The sequence below is a fragment of the Ctenopharyngodon idella genome, chromosome 16 (genome assembly GCF_019924925.1).
Source record: "Ctenopharyngodon idella isolate HZGC_01 chromosome 16, HZGC01, whole genome shotgun sequence".
NCBI classification, from domain to species: Eukaryota; Metazoa; Chordata; class Actinopteri; order Cypriniformes; family Xenocyprididae; genus Ctenopharyngodon; species Ctenopharyngodon idella.
Window position 1 is genome coordinate 28,300,537 of NC_067235.1, and position 22,093 is coordinate 28,322,629.

Consider the following 22,093-nt stretch of genomic DNA (forward strand, 5'->3'; position numbering starts at 1 on the left):
CAGTAGTTAAAAACTGAGAGCTTGGTTCAAAAAAATCCACATTCAGACTTCCTGTTGGTCGGAGCTAATGACTGTAAATTAGAAAGTTGTCCGGCTCGATGAGACCAATGCATGTACAGAGTTTGGTGATTGTAGGTAAAACAAAACCCAACTTTAGACAAAAGGTGGCGCTATAGAGCTCCTCCTCCACGTCCATTTCTAGTCAATTCAAACTATTCTGCTGTAAGACATTCAGCAGTTGTTCAGTTCCAGTAGGTTATCTCTGAATAACACAAAGGTAACTAAATCATGCTGAAACCTTTGACCCTTCAGTCTTCAAATGGGACACATAAATGTGAATGTTCTTTCTGCTATAGGCCTAATAATGAATCATTCAGCTCAGCTCACAAATTTCACAGCAAGTAATGATACAATGATCTTGGTTTAGCTACACTACCAGTCAGTTTGTACATATCTCATTGTTTATTCTTATTATGAACTTTAAGATTTCCCACATTTTAGAATAATAGCTAGTAGAGCCATCAAAACTATAAAAATTGCAAACTGCATTGTAGCATCAAAAACAAAGAAACAAAACTAAAAGCCAAAATATCTTCTGATTTATATTTCAGTCTTTGTCTTGATAGAAGCCCATTCCTGCCAGGAAATAAAAAGTCAGAATTGTGAGATAAAAAGTCGCAATTACCTTGTTTATTTATTTATTTTATTCCATGACGGAAACTGGCTTCCATAAGTGACAGCTAAGGTTTTTGTAATGAAATCCATATGTAGGCACAAATTCAAGAACCTTTAGATTAAACAAATTCAGCCAAGTGTGTACAAACTTGAGACTGGTAGCATCATGTATGAATGTAGACCTACTGTCATTTATACTAGCCACCAACTCAAAACAACCAAATTGCACTATAAAGGTGCATTTAAACTGAAACAAATAAACATTTTTTTAGACAGCATTTGTCCAAAAGTGCAAAACAGACCAGCACGTCCCACTGACTTGCACAGATGAAAGTCCCACGCACAGAGAAGTAATCTGTTCCCTAACCTATAAGCACTTGACATCTCACTTCTGTTTACGTTTTACATTCACACTTGGCATTTTCTAGGAAAATTGCCATCAAGCCGGAGTAAGAATGCCAGAAAATTCGATAGGCCTACCTTGTTGGCGAATATCAACAAAGCCGATTCAGTGTAGTGGGTGTGTCGTTCTGTGATGGTTTAAGTGTCGTCAAAGACATTGGGACTTTAGTATCATGCAACTTTTTGTTCAGGGGAAGCAGGCCCGGTTCACCTTTAGTTGTAACTGTAATAATAATAATAATAATAATAGCATATTGGTGTATTCTATTAATAGCATAAAGAGATTTGGCAAACGATGAAGTGCATATTTATGTTTTCGCTAAGGAAAGCGTCAAAGGTTTCTATTTACGACATGTTTTGCAGCTTTGAGCAGTGTAGCAAATCACAAACATGTCTTTTGACAGAAAGCAATTGCTAAGAAATGCAAATTCACGCCTGTACAGTAGAGGGCGCAGCAAACAAACCCTTCAGTTGTGCTGCCATTCTGAATAGAATGCAGGAAAATAAAGTTCAACATTCTTACTTCAGAAATAAAACAACAACAAAAAAAGAAACACTAATGTGATGTTTAATTAAAGTATTTTTTGCTTATTCATATGGTTGAATTGGATAATTGAAGGTCAGCAGGAAAGACATTGGTTAATAAAGTGAGATTAAATACATAAAGTATATTTGTGTCGTTAAACATATTAATGCAGGTTTGTGTAATATTCAGAGTTTGCATTTCACTGTTTTTATTCATTTTGGGGAATACTTAATGTGTTTTTGTGATGAGTAAATAAATGCATGCTAACATTATTGTAGTCTAGAACTACAATAACCATCATTTTTACACATCGCACACATGATCGCACACAACACTGCTGCACCTTATTTCTGATTTCTGAACATGGGGACAAAAGAGGCGTTTGTCATAAATGGGAAAACCAAGTAACTTGTGTTACTTATTTGAAAAAGTAAAAGATATTTTTTTGTAAATTTAAAAGTAATGCGTTACTTTACTAGTTGAAAAAGTAATCTGATTACATAACTTGCGTTACTTGTATTGCGTCACCCCCAACTCTGCTTATTTCTTGTTTGCTTATGTTGGGTTTTGCTGAGTGCACTATACTGCATGTATGTGCATGCAGAAAAATGACTGGAAAAGCATAATGACTCACTGATGACATCCTTGATGCGTGTTGAGTGAGTTTCCTTTTTTCCTTCTACCACAGTAATTCTCAAATCCTGCTTTTGGGAGCCCTGAGGCACTGCATATGAGATGTCTTCCTCCTCTAAGACACCCGATTCAACTCATCATCTCATTATTAGAGGCTCCATGACCTGAATTGTGTGTAAGATTAGTGAGACTCTGAAAATGTGCAGGCTAATGGGCCTCCGGGAGCTGGATTGAGAAACTCTAATCTACCACCATTTCAGCTGAAATGCACAAAACCTTAGAACCACTGATGATAACACAATTATTAGTTCATTTTAGCAAGTTCTTACTATATTTTGTTAAAGAAAAATGATTAATTTCTGTAAAAACGTGTAAATTTGTCAAAAGAATTTCGGGTAGTAAAACTAAAAAAAAAAAAAAAAAAAATGTATTTGTTTATTTATATTTGGAGCGTTTCATCTCTAGTGTTATATGTACTATATTAAGTCTGTACATTTGCATTCGATTTATATATATATATATATATACATATGTGTGTGTGTGTGTGTGTGTGTGTGTGTTTGTGAATAAATAACATAAGAAATATACTTTTTTTATTTCTTTTGTTTACTGTTCTCAAACTAAACTAGACTTTTGGGGCCACCTAGTGAGCTGTAGTAAATTACATCTATCATGAATCTGACAAAATCCTTAATAATACTTTTACCATTAAATCATAATAATCCTTAGTTAGTATTTCTCATTACGACGTAATAATTAGAAGCGTTTTTACTGATTATGTCGACGGCGCTTTATGAACCTCCATAAACGCTTCGTAATGTGAGCCTGAGTTATGATCAGTCATTGGGCGGCAAGTCGTTTCTTTTAAAGCGCAGAATAATCATCCTGCAGGGGGCGAATTGTGGCTCAGAAAGCCAATCCTCCACTGTACCGACTTCAACTTTCACTCCGTTTTTTGTCTTATTGGAAACACGTGTACACAATAGATGTAAACTTTTAAATATGTTACGTACAAGGATTGGTTTCAACCATGAAAATGGCTATCTAGCTCATCAATATCTAAAAAAATGGATTATACAAATCATTGTGTAGTAATCTGTGATTGGCTAATCACACCAGCGCTGAGAAAAGGAACAGGGAACATGTGACAAAGCCGTCCGTTTTAGTCGCAATCTGGATGGTAAATTACGCAAGGAAAAAAATACTGAGAAATTTAAAATTTAATTAAAGCTAAAAAAAACCCTCAAACGAAGAGTTAAAATAAGATAATTATTTTTTAAACCCACTAAACCACGCCCATCTTTGAAACCCATTTCATGCTAATTGCCATTCCATCCGCTTGTTCAATTTCTATGGCTCCAGTGAGAGTCAGTCAGCTGGAGACTGATCCAAAGCATCAGAGGAGAAAAAGACGTGAGGAAATAAACAGCTGTGCATCAGAAAGAGACGACCATGGCATCGATAAATCTCGGGTTTAACGGGGCTCGTAAAAAAGCGGCAGCGCGGATCAGAGCCGTAGAGAGGAGGAATCTGATCACCGTGTGCAGGTAAAATCTGATTACACATTCATCATCTGACACACTGCAGTACACCGGCGGCACAGAACATGTGTGATGATGTCATTGTTATTTTTTAGCAAGTTTGTTTTTGCAAATTGCTGATGCTGGATCAGGAGAGATGAGATGTGATAAGTGTACTGCGCACAGAAGCGCCGATCTGAGATCTGTCATCAGAGCATCACGTCATGTAGATGGAGTCTGTAGAAAGTACTGTGGTGAATACTGATGTACAGTGGTACTCGTGCGATATTGAATTTACAGTGTGCTACAAAATACTCCAAGAAGGCGTATAAAAACGTTTTACAAGGGTATATGTTTAAAACATGTTAAAAAATGTTCCATCATGGAGCCTTGCCCAAAATATGGTATTGAAATAGTAGCCTACATGTCCAAAAAAAAAAAAAAAAAAAACCTGACACCATTTGTTTTTATTTTACAAAATGATTGACACTGCTCTGGTCTTATAGCTTGTGATTATTGAAACTTAAAAAGATTTTAACTTGAGAATAAAGGTTCGAAGTATGCATTGCTAATAAAGTGTGAGAACTTTATTAGTGATTTTTTTCATATACTAGTTTTAAAAAAACATGTTACCTAGGCTCATTGGAAAAGCATGAGCAAAACTCCAAAAACGTACCTTTGCATTTCGTTCAATGACTGAAATGAACACTAGTGAAACACCAACAACTTCTATTCCTTTTCAGATAAATTATTATTACAGGGGCAGGTTATCAATTAATAAATACTTATTTTCATGTGGTTATTTGCACAATATAATGTTATAACCTCAAAACATTTTACCATAGAGCATGATTTGTAAACTAATAAACTTAAATATATATATGTGTGTTAATATATTAACACATATATGTATGGCTTATACAGTATTGCACTTGTAGAAACAAGCTAAAATGACATGGTTACTTCAAAAAATGTGTTTTTATTTCACATTTGCTTAGGGCATTTGGAGTTATTCACTGGACATTTCACTTTGAAAGTGTCGCAAAACATTCAAGAAGCAACATTTTTGTCATGACAACTCCCTTAGTGTTTGGCATGGTAATGGGTATGACAGTGTTGATAATATTTGGTCTTGCGGAATAGATCTGCTACGCTGTTGCTGCTGCTTTTATTGCTGCTGCTGCAGACAAATGCGCAACAAATACGCAATACTCTGCTGTGAGCAAGTAAGACATGCTGCTGCTGTACAATAGGGCTGTCCTCTAATAGTCGACTAACCATTAGCCGACGAGAAGAGGCTTAGTCGACCAAAATTTTATTAGCCGCTTAGTTGCAGAAAAAAAAAAATCCACAGGAATTGGCGAAGTCGCGCAGTCTGTGACGGACAGATCTTTAACAACTGGTCTATGTGGTAAATATAGTACATCGGGCAGGACATCCAAACTCACGCCTATGATTTATCAACATCAAATATGGCTTATCATCTAAAACATGTAAGTAGTAGAGCTGCTTTACTTGACAGTTCGCTTTAACGTTAAACTAGAAAAATGTGGGCTATTCAAGTGTTTCTGCAGAGTGTGGAAGCGGAATAGTAGCACGCTTACTGCATGACAGCTAACATGGAGGCGTCGACGCGATCACAAAACGTGCTTTTGTAAAATAATAAAGCCAACTGGGTGCACTTTCTGCCGTCTATCTTTGTGAACTTGAGTGCGCCCAAAAAACGAAGAAAAAAAAAATCGAAACTCTATGTAAACTTGCCTCACAGACATGAAAAATATATATCTATAGAAAGCGTATTGTCTAATTTAAAATGAACCAATTCAAATGGAAAACAGATATTCTCAGGTTATGTAATCTGTATGAAACGTGCATTAGGCACGTCCACTAATGCGGAGATGACGAGTCAGCTTCATCTGCAGCCGAAAATACAGAAAACACTAGTTTATCAATTAATTATTAAAATGTTAAAGCAATCTCCTTGCTGTGTTTCCCCAACACATTTAAAATCATTACTTCTACCGGTGCGCTGTGGCAAGCTTTATGTGTGCGCTTGTGCGCTGATTAGGCTATGTATGTAGGCATTAAAAGCTCTTTAATATGATTTATATGGTTTATTAATAAACTTGCGATTAGTCGACTAATCACTTAAAATGAATGACTACTAGTCAACCAGAAAAATCTTTACTTGAGGGCAGCCCTATTGTACAATATAGCATACATGAATTACCCATAGCAGATCTATACAGGTGGAGCTGGGGAAGGTGGAGGGTTTCTGAAAGCGCGCTGCACTAAAGCAAATGGTAACCAAGTATTTGAAGGTTGAGCAGCGAGCTCATTGGCTACTAATTCAGCAGGAACCAATCAGCTGTGTCCTATAGAGAATGGTGTGATTGCAAGCAGGTTAAATAAAAGACCTATGTGCCTGTGCCATCTAGGGTTTCATGACAGAACTTTGTATTTTGCACAAATGCGCCATGGGCATGTTGAAAATATACATTATATACTGAGTAGTAAGCCAGTATTCCATTTTGAACATTGCCTTTTTTCTCTTTTTAATATTTTTTTATATGGTATATATTATGTCTTTCCACAACCTTTTGAGATAAGTGATGTCAGCGGTACTTGCTGTTGGACTTTCCTTATCTAGGATAGAATCAGAACATTTGTAGATGAATATGATTAATTACATTAATATGTCTAATTAGGCAGCGGCGCACAGGGTACGTTTGAAGCTGAAAAAGCATCAGTCTGAACACAAATGAATGTCATACCCATTAGGGGGCACAGCAGGAATTGGCCAATCAAAAGGCTTGGAGCGTGACGTGGCGCGTCCACACAATCACGGTGAGACCGAAGCTCACGGCTCAGACAAATAAAGCCATTTTACTCTTTGTGTCTGAGGAAGAAAGAACAGATAAGCAAAATCCATTTCCTCTCATGTTTATCCTGTGATATCTGATCCAGAGTTCATTCAGGACTGAAATAAATCACTGCTGGTCTTTTCTGAGTGATAATACTGTCTGTGATGTTCAACGAATCATGAAAGGAAATTCACTTTGCAGAAAGTCTTAAATGAAGTCTTGAATGCTCTTAATATGATCATGAAACTTCAAAGAAGTAGATTTTGGGAACTTCTCAAATGAAATGTCAGGCTAGTTTAATCTACGTCAGATGTCACAGGATGGCTTCTTGAGAAATTCCATTTATGGTGTTATGAATATCAGATTTAATATTCTCAATGTGACATTTCATCAGGTTATTTTTAAAGTGAGTCGGAATCTCACTCTGTGCTACTGTGTATCAATAAACATTTTAAGCTGTATATGATACACTGGTGTCACATGACCTCATTATATTGCATATTTCATTTGTGCCAGGTATTGTCTCAGAAATAAATATACTTATTTTGTATTTTTGAAGTTTTTTTTTTTAATGAGTTTGCAAATCATATAACACTGCTGTGCATTTCGTAATAATTTTTAGTTTTTGAATTACGTAAGATGATAGTTATTCGTCTCTGGTTCAAACTTGTTCATGTTTTTTTCACATTTGCTCTGCGTTTTTTAGACAGGAAATGTCAGTAGTGAAATTATCTCTGAAATGACATTTGCATGAAGGCTGCTGGGTATCTGGAAGTCATGAGGAGACGCATAAAAGCACAGGAGCTGCCGATAATGAAAAGGACAGTCATTTATGCCATAATTACATCTGATGAGACCGTAATAAACGGCTCTAATGGTGCTCCACAAAACACAAGATATCTCCATTGACTCTTAAATGCTCTTTTAGGGGGTTTTAAAAGCTTTATTTTAGGGTTTTACTAGAGACTCTGCGCTTTTTTTTATATATTAGCTCTGAATTAGACATCTGTTTGTATCTCTGCTGAACTTTTTTTTTTTTTTTATCTGTGTCAGCGTGTCCAATAGCAGTGATGTTATTGTTAACTAAAACTAGCCTATTAAAATCATTTTGTTAACTGAAATAAAGCTGAAATAAAATAAAATAAGATATAAATATTTGATTTATAATCAACATTTCTCTCACTACCTATTGGCATTATGGGATTGTTGCATTAAAATAAGACCAAATCTTAGAAGGTAGCATACTTATGTTAACTATTTACATAATTAAAGTTTGTCAGTGCTTTACTGTACAAGCTGTTAGACACGTTTGTGTGAGTTTAAACTGTATTGTTTGGATTTCTGTCATGCTCATGAGTGTGTATTTGTGTTTGAGTATGCAGGTTCTCAGTGAAAACCCTCATTGATCGCTCATGTTTTGAGACGATAGACGACACATCTGCTGAGTTCATCAACTTTGTCTCCATTCTGGAGCATATTCTGAGCCATAGACTGAAAGGTGAGGCAGAAAGCACACACACACACACACACACACACACTCTGAAATTAGGAAGTGCATTTCATCTTGATATGAGCATCACATTTTTAGAAAACGAAACTGGACCTGATATTATACCCTCAACTATATACACTGATCAAGCATAACATTATGACCACTGACAGGTGAAGTGAATAGCAATAATTATCTCTTCATCACAACACCTGTTAGTGGGTGGGATATATTAGGCAGCAAGAGAACATTTTGTCCTCAAAGCTGATGTGTTAGAAGCAGGAAAAATGGGCAAATGTAAGGATTTGAGCGAGTTTGATAAGGGCTAAATTGTGATGGCTAGACGACTGGGTCAGAGCATCTCCAAAACTGCAGCTCTTGTGGGGTGTTCCCGGTCTGCAGTGGTCAGTATCTATTAAAAGTGGTCCAAGGAAGGAACAGTGGTGAACCGGCTACAGGGTCATGGGCAGCCAAGGCTCATTGATGCATGTGTCTGATCCAATAGACAAGCTACTGTAGCTCAAATTGCTCAAGAAGTTAATGCTGGTTCTAATAGAAAGGTGTCAGAATACACAGTGCATCACAGTTTGTTGCATATGGGACTGCATAGCTGCAGGCCAGTCAGGAAATGTGAGCATCAGAACTGGACCACGGAGCAGTGGAAGAAGGTGGCCAGGTCTGATGAATCACATATTCTTTTACATCACGTGGATGGCCGGGTGCGTGTGCGTCGCTTACCTGGGGAACACATGGCACCAGGATGCACTATGGGAAGAAGGCAAGCCGGCGGAGGCAGTGTGATGCTTTGGGCAAAGTTCTGCTGGGAAACCTTGGGTCCTGCCATCCATGTGGATGTTACTTTGACCACTTACCTAAGCATTGTTGCAGACCATGTACACCCTTTCATGGAAACAGTATTCCTGGTGGCTGTGGCCTCTTTCAGCAGGATAATGCACCCTGCCACAACGCAAAAATGGTTCAGGAATGGTTTGAGGAGCACAACAACGAGTTTGAGGTATTGACTTGGCCTCCAAATTCCCCAAACCTCAATCCAATCGAGCATCTGTGGGATGTGCTGAACAAACAAGTCTGATCCATTGAGGCCCCACCTCGCAACTTACAGGACTTAAAGGATCTGCTGCTAACATCTTGGTGCCAGATACCACAGCACACCTTCAGGGGTCTAGTGGAGTCCATGCCTCGAGGGGTCAGGGCTGTTTTGGCAGCAAACCAACACAATATTAGGAAGGTGGTCATAATGTTATGCCTGATCGGTGTATATACTGCACTTGTTCTCTAAGGCTTTGGCCATTGTAGTTATAGATAACTATTAGGGATGTTCTGATCAAGTTTTGTGCCCCTGATCTGATCCGAGTATCTGCCGATACCAAGTCCTGATCCAATACTTGTATTTTTTTGGTGCTTGGTGCTAAGTACATTAAATATATTAAAATCAATCCAATGTACACAGGGCTGTGCCGAGAGTTTCTCTGGGGCTCAAATGTAAAAAAAAAAAGGGCATTTATCACTACAGAGTAATTCCAATATAACAATTACTACAGTATTTATATTTATAGGCCTATATATAGCTATACACACACACACACACACACATTATGGCCATGTGTTATGGCAGTGACATCTCAGACAGTCTGATGACAGATAAAAATAAACAGTGAAAACAAGACTTCCGAGTGATTCGTTACAAAAGTGTGCATCATATATGCTAAACACAGAAGCTTGAACATGTGTGAGTCGCTAGAACAGACCTCATTCATGCACCCACATTGAGTTGTAAGTCCTTTTAATGGTGGTTTGCAATCCCACTTAAAGGATGCATACACCACCTACTAGCACGACACCTGCGTGACAGCTGATGTAAAATAAAGGATTGGGCTTAGGCTAGCCAAAACCGATCAGTTAAAAAAAAAAAAAAGTTAAATCGGCCCCAATACTGATCCTTGAGTTCGGCTCAGAACATCCCTAATAACTATAGTAACATATTGTTTGTGTTAAAGTGTTGTTTTTTGCTGTTGCATTTATATTGCATATAACAAAATTTATGTAAAAATTGATTAATAAACATAATAGCCCAACACACACACATACACACTTCTCGATGTGAGTTATGCCAAAAGCTTCACACACCATTGCATAGTGATGCTGTGATGCATGCTGCTAAAAGACCCCCCCCCCCCACACACACACAGCTGCTGTAATGAGGTATAAATACAGCACAGAGTGCCTCATTTTGGGTTAGAAGAGCTCCGACGACTCTCACAGCATGACAAAACAGTTCTCACTTACATATCGCTGATTTTTAGCCTTTCAGCAATATTTGATCTCTCTATGTTTATGTTCTCGGAAACATCTTAAAAGGCTAAAAATCCCTGTGGAGCTCGTCACTTGTCAGATTCACCCCTTTCAATTACTAGCTCAAATATTTACCCACAATGCCGTTGCACTAAAACATAGTGCAACTGGATACAAACAGTGTTTGTTTTTCTAGAATAGTTTTGCATAATGCACAGTTGTTCTTGTATAATCAAACTGCTTTTACACTGTATTGTGTGTTTTTTCTGTGTAGGTCAGGTCAGCTGGTTTGGTTACGAGAGCCCGCGCAGTTTCTGGGATTACATACACGTGGCATGTATTAAAGTCCCACACAGCTGCATTCACAGCATCGAGAACATGGAGAACGTCCGCAGCTCTAGAGCAAAGGTCAGGACCCACATGTCTGTGCCGCTGCTGTTTGCAGGGTGTTTGTTGTAGTGTTATTTTAGGATTATTTATTTACACTGAAGGTCAAAAGTTTGGAATAATTTCAATTTTTTTTTTATGTTTTTAAGTCTCTTATCCTCACCGAGGCTGCATTTATTTGATGAAAAATACAGTAAAAACAGTATTGTTGTGAAATATTACAATTTTGTATATACATTTGTATACACTACACTCTAAAAAAATATTGTGTTGGCTCAACAAAAAAAACAGTTTGCATACATTTTTTTGAGTTATGACAACTTTGAGTGAATTTACGTTCAACCAACAAGCTACACTGAGTTAGAGAAACTTAATAATTTGTAGCATAAACACAAATTTTTAAGTTGATTACTCAAAAAAAAAAAAGTTGCTCCAACTACCAGAGTTGTAGCCCTGGAACCAATTAGCCTAATCTTATCTATTTCAGTTCAGATCGACAGCTATCATAGCACATGCTAGCATAACTCATTTAACATGTATATTTAATGAACAAGTAAGATATTACTTGTCACTGGCATTAGCGCAGTCATTGCTTATAGAGTCAGAAGTGTTTATCTTCATGTATCTACTCTTTAGCACAATGGTACCCACAAAAACTTCAACATTACAGAAACTCTTTTAAATGTCAAACATAACCTCATTAAGCACTAACTGGTCTCTCCCTTCACTGAAAACAAATAAATTAACACTTAATTTCAACATTTTTTCTCCTTATCCAGTTCTATGCAAAGCATGCTGGAAACTAGAAATCCACTGCCTAATTTCTGAAGTTATCAAGACTACAGTTACTACAACCTAATTTTTAGAAAAAAGCCTATTAATGCAGAAATTTGAGTTTAAATTACAGACGTTATTAAGTTGATGTAGTGATCAACATTATTATGTCAACAGAACTCAACAAAATAATGTTTGCAACTTAAAAGGTTTAATTAAAACAATAAAAGATAAGATAAAAGCTTGTCTTTAGCTGATCCCATGCCTGATTATTTATTAATATTTTGAATTTATTTTTATATTTTCAGTTTTAGTAATTTTATTATGTGCGTTTGTAATTTTTTTAAATTTAATTGTAGTTAGTTTCCAATGCAACATTTAACATTTTCATTTAAGTATTTAAATTTAAGTTTTTCATTTGATATTTATATTTTATTGTACTTCATTTTATTTAACAAAAATTATTTTTAATAGTTTTGGATCACACATGACACAAGACCTCCCAGAGCAGACCTGTCCTGTTTAAATCTGGTATTATCATCTGTTTTGTGTGATCCGATCACAAGCGGTCAGCTATAACAGATAGTCGGCTCGAATGTTTTTCCATACTATCAGATAAATGGGGTCTGTATCCTCACTCAGTTGAATTACTTCAGTTTTAAAGGCTTTTGTGGTTGACAGGTAAGAGCAACACTCTCTCTCTCTCTCTCTCTCATTCTCTCTCTCAGGGTCGTGCCTGGATTAGAGTGGCGTTAATGGAGAAGCGTTTGTCTGAATACATCTCTGCAGCTCTGAGAGACTTCAAAACTACAAGGTACTTTTTCTTTATGCAGCTCTCACAGACACGCACACTGACACTCTCATTTTTTTATTGCAGGCTGATTGTGATAAAATCTTTTTATGAGTCTCTGTTGTCAGCCTCTCCACAACAGTGATTATTTAAACATAGTGACTTCACCAAAATAAAAGCAGCACCATATGGCAAAAAACGTAAGAATATTAAGTTGACAAAAATGCATTGTGTCATCAATAATTCTTCCTTGTATACCAGTTTAATATGCAGAGACAACTAAAAGTCAGCCATTTATAGGTTATCTTCCTGAAGGCTCTGCAGTTCTTTCAAAACATTGCTTTGTTGTGAGTTTGATGCAAGTTTGAGGGTGGGAACAATGGAAAAACGGTTTGCCTGAATTTTTTTTTAATTATTTACAAAATCATGGAAATATAAAGGTGCTGCTAATTGTTCTTCATCAGTTTTGTGTGTTAAAGATCTGTCTTATGTTTATTTGTCAGGAGGTTTTATGAGGAGGGGGCTGTAGTTCTGGGGGAGGAGGCGGGGCTTCTGGCAGATACGCTGATTGGACTGAATGCCATTGACTTCAGGTACATTTATGTTCATTCACTTCCTTTCTGTGGGTGGCAGTGACATTCAGCTGTGCCGCAGCAGGACAGGATGTTGATCATTCATTAAATGAGCGGCGCTCAATAAACACCTGCTGACACAAGACACACACGCTCCTGTACACACACACACACACACACAAATATAGATGCCAAGAACAACCTCTGGATTGTTTTGGAGGATCTTCACATCCCATAATACTCTCCCACAGTTCTTATCTGATAAAGTGCATTTGTTGACTTATGCTGAAATTCTCATTTTCAATTGACAGTTTCTGTCTGAAAGGGGAGGGGCTTGATGAGAGCTGTCCCGTCGTCATTGACTACACACCGTACCTTAAATTCACACAAACGTAAGAGTGCTACACAAAAACACACATACAAACATGCTGGCATTGATCACATGCTTTTAATGCATGTGATTGAATATATATTCAATATACATTATGTGTGTGCTGTAGTTCTGACAGCATCAGCAGCGATGAGGAGGAAATGAGAACGCTGGGCAGCAGCGGCAGTGAAGCAGGCACTCCTGAATCTCACATGGCCGCCAGTCTGATGGCCGATCAGAGCACCTGGTACAGCAAGAGCAAAAGGCTAGAGCAGAAATACAGAGTCGTGCTGGAACAGAAGGTGAGGATGAGTACTAATCATACTGCTTCTGCAGTATGCAGTATGTATAGTATACTGTGCCAGTATGCACATGATATACTACATTTGCCAAAATGTATAGTACACAACCAGAGCACACTGTGAGCTACCCTTTCCATTTGTCTTGGTTATCATTGGCTGTGCATGAAAATCTTTCAAACATGCTGCATTAAAACATGTCTAAGTTCACCATTTTGTGGAACATACACCGTTCAAAAGTTTGGGGTTGGTAAGATTGGTAAGAAAATAACAGTTTGCTATTGTAATATATTTTAAAATGGAATTTATTGCTGTGATGTGAAACTGAATTTTCAGCATCATTAGTGTCTTCAGTGTCGCATGATCCTTCAGAAATCATTCTAATGTGTTGATTTGGAGCTCAAGAAACATTCCTTAGAATGTGCTGCTTAATATTTTTGTGGAAACCTGTGATGTATTTTTTCTGAATCTCTTGATGAATAGAAAGTTCAACTGAACAGCATTTATTTGAAATATTATTTTTTATAACAATGTAACAAAGTCTTTACTGTTGTTTTTGATCAATTTAAGGAATCCTTGCTGAATAAAAGTATTAAAATCTTTAAGAAAAATCTTATAGACCCCAAGCGTTTGAATGGTGGTGTATACACTGATTCAGATTCTGTAAACAGTTTTCAGTTTTCATACTGATTTATATCCTAACTGCTGTTGAACAAAAAAAAAAAAAATCATCCTTTTAAATTGCTTTAGATTATTGAATGTCAACAAAAGGCTAAAACAATTCATACTGAGCATATGCATGTATTGTTAAAAGCTCAATGTTTCATCTTTTTTTTTCTATTAATTTGGCATAAAAAGTTAAAAGTTAAATTTCATTCCCTCAAGTATTCATATTTAGGGTGAAGAATGAACCAAAAATGATCATATCTCTTTTTTGACTAATTTTCTGATTTTGCATACTGTATGTCATATAGAATATATACTTTTCCATATGTAGTAAGCAGTAAGCTAGTTTTCCATATCCTGTGAGCTGAACGTTGAATGTTAAACTGGGTGCTGTTTCTAGATCAGTGATTCTCAGTGCTCCTAATTTTAAGTATCTAGTCTGACACCCTTAAATCAGGTCATGGGGTCTGTACTGATGAGCTGATGAGTTCAGTCAGGTGTGTTAGATAAAAGAGACATCCTGGGGGGGATGACCATGAAATACTGACACATATTGCATTAACAATTATAATTGTTTAGTGTTATCTGGAGGAGCTGGTGCGTCTGAGGGAAGCTCAGCTGTCCGAGTCTGTCTCTCAGAATAAATCTCTACTGCAGCAGCTCACAGACACGGAAATCAGCCACAAAGTGGAGAAAGAGCAGCTGGAGATCATCATACTGGAGCTGCAGGATCAGCTGTAAGTTTGAACTGGTGTTATTATATATAGTATTTTACTATTTTATACATTATATTTCCAGTTTTCATTTTAATTTCAATGAAATTTTTGTGATTTTGTCATGTGCTTTAGGATTGGGCGGTATGACGATATATATCATTACCACGATATAAAATGTCTATCGTTAGGGATTTTTCTATATCGGGGTATGTAAATATATAGCACTGTTGACACTTCTGAGTGATGAAATGCATAAATGAGAATATAAAGAGCGGGACGTGTTTGATGCTAAAATAAGTTATAAGTGCAATATATCCTAAAAAGGAACTCGGTGCTCGTGCTGACTGGCACACTGCAAAAAGTGCGAACACAGAAAGCTGCCTCTCTCCGAAGGCGATCGTGAATTTAATAAGCAATAAGCACAATAAGCAGTTAAAAAGAACGCATTGACTTAAAGAGATAGTTCACCCAAAAATTTAGAATTCTGTCATCATTTACTCACCCTCAATTTGTTCCAAACCTGTATACATTTCTTTGTTCTGTTGAACACAATGGAAGGTATTTTGAAGAAAGTTTATAACCATACTGCTTTGGGGCACCATTGACTTACATAGTAGAAAAAAAAAATACTATGGAAGTCAATGGTGCCCCAGAACTGCTCAGTTTCCCTCATTCTTCAAAATGTCTTCCTTTGTGTTTAACAGAACAAAGAAATTTGTACAGGTTTGGAACAACCTGTGGGTGAGTAAATGTTGACATAATTTTCATTTTTGGGTGAACTAATTTATAATAATAAGAAATGTTTCTTGATCACCAAATCAGCATATTAGGAATTACTGAAGGATCATGTGACACTGAAGACTGGAGTAATGATGCTGAAAATTCAGCTTTTGCATCACAGGAATAAATTGCATTTTAAATTATATTAAAATAGAAAACACTTATTTTCAATTGTAATAATATTGCACAATATTACTGTTTTTACTGCATTTTTGATTAAATAATAAACATTTAAAACTGTAAAAAATCTTTCTGACCCCAAACTTTTGAACGGTAGTGCATACTATGTAGTGTGCAGTATGCTAGTTAGTATTCCATTATGATCTCTGGAGAGAGGTCGCTGATGGCAAAGGATGGTTTGAGGTGTTTAATTGGATCATGAAGGTCATTCGCTGCATTGCAGACCTAGAACAGTGTCTTTAGTCTGTCTGGCAATAGCTGCTTTGATCTGGTCATAAAAGAAAATAACTTTTTAAACAGTTTATATGTTTATATGTTGTTTATCGAAGTAGAAACAAGTCTGTCTCTGTCCATGTGAAGCTGTTTGTGTTTCACTGCATCAGCTGCAGCGGACCATCTGTTCGAATCAATACAGAGAGCCGCGAGTGTTTGCAGACCGCCATGAATGATTTTTCAGCTGAGTGGTCAGTTTGGAAATCCAATTGCTGAGGTTAAAGACTCTTTTTATGGATGAGAATATTTGACATTGATTTTCCATATTCCAGATGTTGAGTTTTGATCAGTGACTTGTTGATGATGGGTTATATATCCACTCACCAGCCACTTTATTAGGTACACCTTGCTAGTACCGAGTTAGAACAGCCTTCAGAACTGCCTTAATTCTTCGTGGCATAGATTCAACAAGGTGCTGGAAACATTCCTCAGAGATTTTGGTCCATACTGACATGATCACATCACGCAGTTGCTGAAGATTTGCAGATGATGTGAATCTCCTGTTCCACCACATCCCAAAGCTGCTCTATTGGATTGACATCTGGTGACTGTGGAGGCCATTTGAGTATAGTGAACTCATTGTGATGTTCAAGAAACCAGTTTGAGATGATTTGAACTTTGTTCCCCATTCTGATGCTCAGTTTGAACTTCAACGGATCTCTAAATGCATTGAGTTGCTGCCATGTGATTGGCTGATTAGATATGTGTTAACGAGCAGTTGAACAGGTGTACCTAATAAAGTGGCCGGTGAGTGTATTTATTTTTATAAAACTTTTAGTTCCTGTCCTTGATTCTGATTGGTCAATAGCTGTGTTTTATTCATGATAAAACACGGCTATGACCGCTTCACCCAATGGTTCTGTGTATCACTACACAACACCCTTAGAAACCACTCTTAGCAACGGATTTTTTCTGGCGGAAGGAAGACTTTTAGTGAACGTTTACTTCGTGAAAGTTGCATTGATACATATTTTTGGCTTTAATATTTGTATTGTGTGGTAACCGTTTTATAAAAGCAATAAGGTACTCGAGGCTAGTGCTGTATCGTGAATAAGTCATGGCTGAAGGGCATTGTTAGCAATCCCTTCAGCCGTGATTCGATACAGCACAGCCTCTCGTACCTTATTGCTTACATATACTGCATTTTCAACTTTTTAGCACTGTCTCTTTCAATGTCAGTGTTTGTTCCTCCAGGACGGTGCTGAAGAACCATGACCTGCGCTCCAGACAGGAGCTTACCTCACACCTGACAAACCAGTGGCCCTCACCTGGCACTTTGGATACCAATGCTGTTGCCTTGGATACGCTCCTGTACAGAAAACGCACAGGACCATGGGAGGAGTATGTACTTCCTGTTTTTGTACTTCATAAATGTATCCTCTTAGATTACGCACGTCCTTATGAGATACATGCAGCTTCACACCACAACTCATCTTATATTGAATTCCAGTCAAGTTCCTCATGGTCAGCGAATGATTCAGGAAGCAACGGCTCTCAGGCTCTAGATTTAGCTCACGTCTGCAGCTCTCAAATCACATTACAGTATTGGCATACTTCCTACAGCCATCACTCTCATGTATTGATAATCTACAGAGGGTTATTAAATGGGTTGATCTAATTGTAACCCAAACTTCAACTGGTATTTCTCACAAAAAGAATACCATGTCATTTTCAATTATTTTATTGCATTATTTAATGACAATTGACCCTTCGGCAAAAACCTGCCCCTCTTAGTTACTGTTTCTTTGTCTGACAAGCCATGGCGCTGTCACGCCACACAGAGTGAAAAATACATCGCGGAGCAAAGAGGACACTGACAACATGTCGACAGACAAGACAGAGCAGGTTACTTATGATATGAAACGAAGTCCCAGCTTTCAAATTGTGTAATTTTTTTTAAGAAATTCAAACAATAAAAAATGTTTTGTGGCTCTTTAATGTGTCGTGACAGATTGCTGTAGCACCTCAGCTCAAGCGGCTTGTGAACCGATCCTCTCTTCCTTCTAATTAAAGGAACACTCCACTTTTTTCGAAAATAGGCTCATTTTCCAACTCCCCTAGAGTTAAGCAGTTGAGTTTTACCGTTTTCGAATCCATTCAGCTGATCTCGGGGTCTGGCAGTACCACTTTTAGCATAGCTTAGCATAGTTCATTGAATCTGATTAGACTGTTAGCATCTCGTTAAAAAATGACCAAAGAGTTTCAATATTTTTCCTATTTAAAACTTGACTCTTATGTAGTTACATTGTGTACTAAGACCGACGGAAAATTAAAAGTTGTGATTTTCTAGGCCGATATTGCTAGGAATTATACTGTCATTCTGGAGTAATGATCAAGGAACTTTGCTGCCGTACCATGGGTGCAGCAGGCGCAATGATATTACGCAGCGTCGGTCTTAGTACACGATGTAACTACAGAAGAGTCCAGTTTTAAATAGGAAAAATATTGAAACTCTTTGGTCATTTTTTAACGAGATGCTAACGGTCTAATCAGATTCAATGAACTATGCTAAGCTATGCTAAAAGTGGTACTGCCAGACCCGAAGATCGGCTGAATGGATTCGAAAACGGTAAAACTCAACTGTTCAACTCTAGGGGAGTTGGAAAATGAGCCTATTTTCAAAAAAAGTGGAGTGTTCCTTTAAATGCATAGCATCAAATAAACATGAATGAACATGAGAAGGAATCTTGTTTCAAACGCGGAAAGACTCAGTACACACCATTTTTCAAGTTCAATTCCACCGAGGTTAATCTTGTAACTCCTGACTGCTTTGTCGGTTAAAATGGCGGATTCGGCGTTATGATTGGTTAGATCGCTTGTCAATCAAACTCCCGGCAAAGGGTCAATTAAGCACATTTCCTCCCAAAAATGATTGTCATGTGTATAGGCCTTTTTTTTTTTAAATTCCCATTATTTTCAGTGGTGATTCTTGTTAAATGTTCATTACGGAAATGTAATATTTTTAATGCATTACACATTTTTATTGAAGTCAATCGGCATAAATACTTCTTATATAATTTATACACATTTTATACAATTTATAAAACAATTTATATACACAGCTACATTTTATATTTAAAAAACTATTTTTAATATAACTTTCTAAAAACATTTTTTATAATTTATTTAAAAAAATTAATAAATGTAATTTTGTAATTATAATTTATATATTTTATAATATTTAAGAAACTATTTCTAATATAACATTCTAAAAAAATGTTATGCAGTCACACTGCAAAAAAATCTTAAAAATATGTATATAAAAATATTAACTTTATAATTATTTTTCATTTTGAATATTTTTTATAACAAATATTAACATCATTTTATTTTTTAATATAACATCATGTTGTAAGAAATCTTGATGGTTTTAAAATAGCAAAATATAATTTTTAATATTTTATAACCCATGTGTATGTCTACAGGAAAAGCTTCCAGAGTTTGGAGCAGCTTTCTGCGGATATGAGTCTCTCTCAGATGTCTCTCGATCCAGCACAACTGAACACTCACAGTCTGGACGGCAAGGCAGGACTTACACACTGGCACAGAGAAGGTTTGTGATACGTGTTATGAGTCAGCTATGGTGACATCATTCTCTGATAACGAGCTCTATTATAGATGATGTCATTTCTCAATGGAAGGGTCTTTATACCACCTGAGGGAAGATAACAGCACCCATTCCTCAATATTAGTCAGAATCGCAAGGGAAAAAAAGGAAATTATGCACATTTACTGCACATTTTACATTAGCAATTGTAGTAGGTCATTGCATATTTAATGCCTACAGAAAATTCACAAACTTTGCACAGAAAGCATAATTTAGAAAGATATAAAAACAGTCCCTACAAATATCCCTCAGATGTTGTGTCTACTGCTCTGCCTTCTGCCTCTTTAATAACATCAGCCTTGTGAAATGATATTAGTAATGTCTCCACACTCTGCTACTGTGTGTGTGTACGTGGTTGTGTTTTCACAGGGAAAGAGGATACTCCGTCTCTGAGGGGTTTGTGTGGTTCGTTAACATCAATGGCCAGTTACAAATCTCTGGCCAGTCTGAAGTCCAGTGAATATCTGGCCAGTCCAACAACAGACATGACCAGCCCAGGACTGACCCCGTCCTGAACACAGAGACAAGTATGGACATATACACGCACACAGGCTTACGCATACACAAACGCACCATCCTGCTTGAGATGGTGTGGGCTTCAAACTGAGGAGAAGAAATGAAAACCTACCCATCGATACCAACCTCAGAGCTTCTAAGAGACATCAGACAAGATGATGACAACCCTGTGCTGTCCTGACTGGTTTTAGTTTAATTTGTGCGGTTTCATTTTCAAATGTTAACATTTGGTCGTTGAAGTCCATAGCTAGTGTAAGCATTAGCATTAGTGAATGTTGAGCATAATGAATCATGATGAATGACAATCTTGACTCAGGACATCAGTCAATTTCAGCTATTTGTGGAATACCCAGTTCAAATGACTGCTGTTTTTGCAAAGGCCATAGATACAGCATTTCCTGCTGCTTTATTTTGTGCTCCTGTTCTTAAAATTTGTCCGTAACGCAGAGTCATTGACCCCTGCTTAACTCTGATTGGCCTTCAGAAAATGGTCCTGGAAAATGATAGCCAAACACATCACAACACATCACAGCTACACTAGCACAGATACATAGGAAATTGGTTGTCTGAGCCAATGGCCAATTTATGATGATCTTTCACTATTTTATTTTATTTATTTTGTTTAATTTCATTTAATTTTATTGCCAACTAAAACAATTAACTTAAAGGGTTAGTTCACCCCAAAATGAAAATTCTGTCATTAATTACTAACCTTCATATCGTTCCAAACCCGTAAGACCTTCGTTCATCTTCAGAACACAAATTAAGATATTTTTGATGAAATCCGAGAGCTTTCTGATCCTCCATAGACAGCAACGCAATTTACAACCCAGAAAGGTAGTAAAGACAAAATAGTCCATGTGACTACAATGGTTCAACCTTAATGTTATGAAGCGATGAGAATACTTTTTGTGCGCAATAACAAAAAACAAAAATAACGACTTTATTCAACAATTTCTTCTCTTATGTGTCAGTCTGTTCACATTGTAAACACAGTGCAGCGCTTCTAGGTTTCACATGCATGCATTGTGGCGCTCACTTGAACAGCGTCAGAGACTTAACACGGAAGAGAAGAAATTGTTGAATAAAGACATTATTTTTGTTGTGTTTTTGGGCACAAAAAGTATTCTCGTCGCTTCATAACATTAAGGTTGAACCACTGTAGTCACATGGACTATTTTAACGATGTCTTTACTACCTTTCTGGGCCTTGAAAGTAGTAATTGCGTTGCTGTCAATGGAGGATCAGAAGGCTCTCGGATTTAATCAAAAATATCTTCATTTGTGTTCCAAAAATGAACAAATGTCTTATGGGTTTGAAACAACATGTAGGGGAGTAATTAAAGACAGAATTTTCATTTTTGCATGAACTAACCTTTAAAACAGCCTTAAAACAGCTTTTAAAATGTTAACATAAATGTATAGCTGTGATATTCAATAAGAAAAACATTTAGGATGTGACAATTTTATCCATTAGAAATTGTTGGGATTGTGAGAAGTGGGTGTTCTGTATAAGAATGTGGAAAATTGGATGATGGAACCCTAATAATATATAATTGTCCGATTATGACAGAGAAGTGTGAACAACACTTTCCATCTTTTGTCTTTTTGGGGTGTAAGAGGCATGTGATTTCAGACATTTCTCTGCTGTGCTGAATGTGGATGTTCATAATTTTTTTTCTGTCTCCGTGTTTCTCTCAAGTGTTTGAGAATCGCTCTATCCTCTTACACCAAGAGGACGT

At 36.9% G+C, this 22,093-nt stretch overlaps 1 protein-coding gene across 2 annotated transcripts; it reads left to right on the plus strand.

The window, feature by feature from the left end:
• Window positions 1–3,548: 3,548 nt before the first annotated feature.
• Window positions 3,549–21,079, plus strand: rundc3b (RUN domain containing 3b). Of its 2 annotated transcripts, none has more exons than XM_051864712.1 (11): window positions 3,549–3,783; window positions 8,003–8,118; window positions 10,697–10,830; window positions 12,312–12,397; window positions 12,877–12,966; window positions 13,257–13,337; window positions 13,446–13,617; window positions 14,860–15,017; window positions 17,409–17,570; window positions 19,655–19,782; window positions 20,206–21,079. In XM_051864712.1, the coding sequence occupies exons 1-11, from the start codon at window positions 3,689–3,691 to the stop codon at window positions 20,349–20,351; spliced, it is 1,368 nt and encodes a 455-aa protein (XP_051720672.1). In that variant the 5' UTR covers window positions 3,549–3,688; the 3' UTR covers window positions 20,352–21,079. The 2 variants fall into 2 exon arrangements, with proteins under 2 accessions (XP_051720672.1, XP_051720673.1); XM_051864713.1 differs by having other exon boundaries at window positions 3,551–3,783; window positions 17,424–17,570.
• Window positions 21,080–22,093: the final 1,014 nt, after the last annotated feature.

Excerpts from the sequence above, each read along its gene's own strand:
- rundc3b (XM_051864712.1), top strand. The coding sequence starts at position 3,689 with ATGGCATCGATAAATCTCGGGTTTAACGGGGCTCGTAAAAAAGCGGCA. Across the intron at positions 13,618-14,859 it reads GAGTCGTGCTGGAACAGAAG|TGTTATCTGGAGGAGCTGGT; the intron begins GTGAGGATGAGT and ends ATAATTGTTTAG. Across the intron at positions 19,783-20,205 it reads TACACACTGGCACAGAGAAG|GGAAAGAGGATACTCCGTCT; the intron begins GTTTGTGATACG and ends GTGTTTTCACAG.